This window comes from Cynara cardunculus (genome assembly GCF_001531365.2).
Source record: "Cynara cardunculus var. scolymus isolate 2C chromosome LG 10, CcrdV1, whole genome shotgun sequence".
NCBI lineage: Eukaryota > Viridiplantae > Streptophyta > Magnoliopsida > Asterales > Asteraceae > Cynara > Cynara cardunculus.
In genome coordinates, this window is record NC_037537.1 from 4,406,567 (window position 1) to 4,412,698 (window position 6,132).

At 33.3% G+C, this 6,132-nt stretch overlaps 1 protein-coding gene across 1 annotated transcript in view; it reads left to right on the top strand.

The window, feature by feature from the left end:
- Positions 1–3,541, top strand: part of LOC112519206 (14-3-3 protein 2-like) — a 6,270-nt gene extending 2,729 nt beyond the window's left edge. Inside the window, exons 2-3 of the mRNA XM_025127203.1 lie at positions 2,562–2,772; positions 3,464–3,541. Of these exons, the coding sequence (XP_024982971.1) occupies positions 2,562–2,772; positions 3,464–3,541 (289 nt within the window). The remainder of the gene's footprint in view (positions 1–2,561; positions 2,773–3,463) is intronic.
- The last annotated feature ends 2,591 nt before the right edge of the window (positions 3,542–6,132 follow it).

Below are 6,132 nucleotides of genomic sequence, written 5' to 3' on the forward strand. Positions count from 1 at the left end.
CTAAATTAAATTATAATAAAAATCTGAATTAAAGAAATTACATAAAAAACGAGAATTTTGAAATAGTTAATTTGATATTAATATCGATGTATTTTTTTTAAACCTTTTATGATTATAAACATTATCGCTTTCTTAAAGTCATATAAAACTGTATTATATCGACAAATTCAAAAAATAAATCAAAACATTATCTCGATGTATCTCGTTTTTCATTACACAAATATCCTTCTAATAATTAATAATATACAAATAAGCTCCCAGAAAACCTAACTTAAATTTACATTTCGTTGTCTAATCAATTAACAAATTTAAACAAGTCATTATATCGGGTAAATTGAATGAAAAGATAATGTACTTTGTCTGATTCTATTATGGTTAATGTATTTTTAAGACCTTGATTTTGGTACCTAAAATGTGAAGTTTCAAATATTTAAGTATCTAAATAGCCATGCTAATATGATAGGTGATTTGGCATCCGAGTGATTTAAGTACATGGAATTTTTTTACTAACTAAGATTAGTTATAAATTTATTTAATTTATTAGAATTTATACATTATAATTATTTGTGGATTATATATTTAGGATTGGGTTTCGGTAAGAAGGGAAGTTCCGGTGAAAAACGTAAGAAGATATCTCTACATTTAGATCAATCCTAATTGAATGTCAACACTGATAAGGTGCACCAAAATAAACCAGATCAACTCCCTTCTAAAGTGCAATTCATGAACGGCTATGAAATTAAAAGTGATTAAGGATTCAGATCTTTTATTACGCTTCTCACATTAATTTTTTTACTCACATGATCCTTCGTGTGTGTGTGTCTATATATATCTAGTTAGTTTGTGATAACTGTGAGATTTAATCTCAACCACAAATCAATGGATAAATTAGAAAACTAATATTTTTGATAATTTGACCAAAATCTTTAATTAAAACGCATTTTAGGTATTTAATTTTTTTTTATCTCTCCTATGTCTCTCTCTCCTACTTCTGGCCTCCGGTAAACCTTATTTCGGCGCACACCAAGTGATACCCAAAATACACCAAGATACACAATATGATACCCAGAATACATACAATGTAATATCCAAAACACGTCAAGTAAATTTCAAGACCACTATGATACCAACTATGATACTATTGTGATACTTACTATAGTACCACCATGATACCTAAGTTGTGTTTGTGTGTTTGTATATATATATATATATATATATATATATATATATATATATATATATGTGTGTGTGTGTGTGTGTGTGTGTGGGGAGGGGGGGTCATTCAAGGGAGAACTAGATACTACTGTGATACACACCATGAGCAATGTGATGCTTAAAATAAAGTAATTTATCTAATTAAAGTAATTAATCTAAATAAAGTAAATTAGAATATTAAACTAATTAAAGTAAATCGAATAATCAACCTAAATTATTAATTAACCTTCTATGTCATTTTAAGAAAAACATTAGTTATCTTAAATAATTGGCTCAAGTTGGATCTCACAGTTATCACATATTAATTAGTTCTTATTTGATTAGGCTCTTATATGTATATATATATGTAAGACCAAGGGTTTTTCGTAAGACCGTAAGACCAATTCTCAACCCTTGGATTAGATCTACAATCTGAACATTCATAATCATAAAATTGCCACGAGACTTCTCAATAATCATAAAATTGTCACCGTGCAACTTTAGACCGTTAGATCATTAGCTTATAAAGTTGATCAATGAACATAAATTGGTCTTACGGGTCTCAGAAAAAACCCTTTGTCTCATGTGAACCCAACCCTATATATACTTGGGATCATGTGAGACCAACATGTTTTCGTGAGACCCGTGAGACCACCTTTTAACACTTGAAACATCACAGTAAAATGCTGTGAAGGTGACTTTTTTTAACATTCACAGTGTTTTTGCTGTGAAGGTTCGACTTTTTTTTTAACCTTCACAGGGTGTTTTTGCTGTGAAGTTTACGTGTAAAAATGTGGTCTCACGGGTCTCACGAAAACAGGCTGGTCTCAGGTGAACCCAATCCTATATATATATATATATATATATATATATATATATATATATATATAGAGAGAGAGAGAGAGAGAGAGAGAGAAAGAGGGGGGGTAGGTAGGTATGTGTGTAATATGATATTTTAACCCCGTTTCTCTTTTTATTTCTAGTTCTTGTTAGCAATCATCAGCCAAAATTGAGATGATAGATTAAGGGTGTGTTTGGCATGCAGGAATGGAATGGAATTGGGAGGATTTGGATTTAAAATCCATTCCAATCCTGTGTTTGGTTTGCCAAATTGTCAGGATTTGAAATCTGGGGATTTCATTAAAATCCATTACACGCAGGATTTGGAAATCCTTTGCTAAGGGGCGGGATTTGAAATCCAAATCCGGGCTTTTCCTTCCCATCGCTTTCTGTTGAGTGCTTCACCCAGCTTCCTCCCGCTTCCTTCACCCAGATTCCCTCCCATCACTTCCCTCCCATCGTTTTTTTCTGAAGTTCGTAGTTTCCTGGGGTAATGAGGATCATGTGTCTGTGATTAAGAATTACAGATCGAAGATCGAGAAGGAGCTTTCTGACATTGGCGATGGGATCTTGAAGATGCTTGATAAGAAACTCGTTCCGTCTGCGTCATCCGGTGATTCGAATGTGTTTTATCTCAAGATGAAGGGAGACTATCATCGTTACCTTCCTGAGTTTAAGACCGGCGGTGAACGTAAAGAGGCCGCCGAGAGCACCCTCAATGCTTATAAGGCAGCTCAGGTTAGGGTTTCTCCTTTAAAATTATGCGATATATTGTGCTTTTTTGCTGTGTCGTTGACCATTATGGAAATATCTAGATTTTCATATAAAAATTGCGTCTTGAAAATCAGGTTAGTTGATTATAGATTTGGAGTTTAATGACTACGGAAAGTCGCTGCTTTAAGTTATGTGATTGTTTCGTTTTTATGTAATCGTGTGTCTAGATTTGCTAGTATAACTTGGAATTTCGAGCATTTTTAGCCTACGCAATTGCTTTTCAATTTGCATCTAAACATATTTTGATCTGCCCTCGTTGACTCTGTAGATTTGCATATGTTAATTAGGAATTCCTAGTAACATTTATTTAGGTTTTGTAATTGATCCGGTATTAGATTTACTTATGTGAACCACAGTTGTATGAAATTTGTGCATATACATTCAGTCATTCGGTTCCCGAACTGGAGTTGCTTATATATGTATATTCAATCCTAGCAACTTAATATTCTCAATTTTTGTAAACTGATATAAATGTTTATAATTTAGCACATCTTTTTATTCAAACAAGCTAGTTGATTGAATCATGTTTGAGTTGAAATGTAGCACTTGTAATTCTTGGAAGTCCATATGTGCTCTAATTTGATATTTAAAGGAGTAGTAATAAAGTAGAAAGCATGTTGCTAGTGAATGTAACTGATGAATCACAACTTTCTAGTTGAGCAATTACTTTGTTGAGTCTCACTTTCTTGCTTCTATCATCGTCTGTGGAGTTGATGATACAGCAGCTCCTTGATAGATTCGGTTAAATATATCTAATCTTTTTCTTGCTATCATTTGTTGACTGTAGCAACTTGTGCATATACATTATTGCATATAATATAACTATGGTGTCATCAATTCTCTCTTTAATACATTGTTTGTTCCACAACAAAGTCTCAGCTTCCAAAATTGTATCATGAATACTTCCGTTTCCATGTTCAGTAAAATGAATGATTGATGGATCCCCTTATTGAGAAGATGTCATTTTCTTTTAAAAGAAGATGTCGTTTTCTTATAAAGATGTCTCCCTTTCTGTACCGTTCTTACGACTGAAGGGTCAAATTTATTAATCCAGCTGCAGATTGTCCTGCGTAATGTGGGAGTAATTTACAGTTAGGTGACATCTATTACTACCAAATAAAGAAGAGCAATTTTCTTCTTCTTTATGAATCTAAAATTTGTAAGTAATAAATGGTCAGCCCTACTTGAAGCGCTGAAAGCGAAAATAGGTTGAAGATGTACAATGAAGTACTTTCATGTAGCTATACTGAACTACCCTTTAATTTATTCATATAACATTTTACCACTTGTGACTCAACTTCCATATCTCCATGCGTGCAGTAAATGGTAGATGAACTTTGTTGGGTTCAAGATTAGAGCTTAAAAGTTGTATTCAAGTTTCTCCTTAGAATAGTTTTATTGTAATTTTTAGTCTTTACTTTCCTAGTATAAATAGGAAATTCCTTGTAATTGTAATTAGAGCTTTTGTCATTAATTCAGTAATCAAGATTTGGCTGATGTAATTCTCTCTCTCTCCAATCTAATCATTACTTACATCATTCTTAGTGTTCATCATTKTTCATATCAATCTATGAAGATCACATCAAGATTTGTATGAAATCTGGACTCCACAATTGGTATCAGAGCAAGCTGCAACAGTTTGGATTTGAAGATATCCATTTTACACAWTTTTGCACGAATTTTTTAATATTTTTCGATCTGATTCATCACTGTTCTTCACTGTTCTTGATTTTTTTCTGACGGAATTGGTTTTTGTGTCAAAACTGTTTAATCTTTGAGTGTTATTGTTCAAAATTWGTATCGTGAGTTTCGGTTTTGCATTCTAAACAACTTTGATTCACATCATTTTGTGTTTTACACAAGTTTTGAGGCTGAAATTGCCCAAAATCGTTTTTTAGTTTTCTGGAAAAAGTTCATAAAAAACTCATATTTTTCATGTTTTGATCCATTTTTTTGGAAAATGTATGAAATTTTATGTTTTTGGTTGAATTTCTATCCGGATAAGACTTGTGCGGTTTAACAATCCGTGTGGTTTTAGTWGTTTTTGATATAGGTAAAAYYGGACAACACTTGGAAGGATTTCTTGAACGGTTTAGCTAATCCGGCTAGTAAACTGGACATAACTTGTGCGGATTAATGATAAACTGGATAACACTTGAGAGGACTTGTAAGCGGTTTAAARGTATCCGGCTGGTAAGGACTTAGTAACTTGAACGGATATTGACCGGTTTAACCAAATCCGGGTGGTAAGTGTGCAGTTTAGGAATCCGCTTGGTAAGTGAGCGGTGTTTGACTTTTGAACGGTGATTGACTTTTGATCGATTTCATATMTTTTGACTTTGATTGGTACAAGTGTTTGAATTCTTTGATCGGTTTAATAATTTTGACTTTTTGACCGATTTAGTAAGTTTGACTTGTTGATCGATTCATCATTAAATTTCTACCTTGTGCGATTTATACTTTGTACGGTTTATGTTTGTACGGTTTATGTTTGTGCGGTTTATGTTCATGTGTTGACCGGATTTCTAATCCGGATAACGCGTTAATTTTGTCCATCTCTTTGACCAGACTTGTAAACCGGACAACTTGTGCGGATTGCTAATCCGGACAAGTATTTTTGTGCTTAATTGTCTAAGTGTTGAATGTGTGCTTATTACAGTTTACTTTTTATCAGATATATTTTTGTAAACTGATCTTTTAAATTCAAACTTTGAACTGCAGTCGATCCTAATTTTCATACAAACTGCAAAGATGAGCTCTAAAGAAGCAATGGCTATTGGTACTGATACCAAGCCACCAGTACTTTTTCGAGGAGATTATAATCAATGGAGAGACAGATTTCTCAACTTTATTGAAAGAATGAAGGAAGGAGAACTGATCATGCAATATTTACTGGAAGGTCCTACTGAATTCTTTATTGACATAGAAGCTGATCCTGTACTAGGCGTTCCTGCACAGAGATTACCAAAACGAAAAGATCAATATTCTCCTGAAGACAAAGAGAGATCACATGCTGATGTGATTTGCAAATCCTACATGATGCAAGCACTGACCAATGACATATACACAAGTATTGATAGCTACAAGTCATCTGGTCATAGCATGTGGATTCAAATAGAGAAGATGATGATGGGTTCTAAAGTTGGAACTCAACTGAAGATTACTAATTGCATTTCTGCTTATGAAGAATTCAAGGCTAGAGAGGGAGAAAGCCTTGACGATGTATATAACCGACTTGCCAGACTGCTGAATGAGCTTACGAAGAATGGAATCTCCAAAACCACTATTGAGATAAATGTTAAGTTTCTTAACAATCTCCAGCCA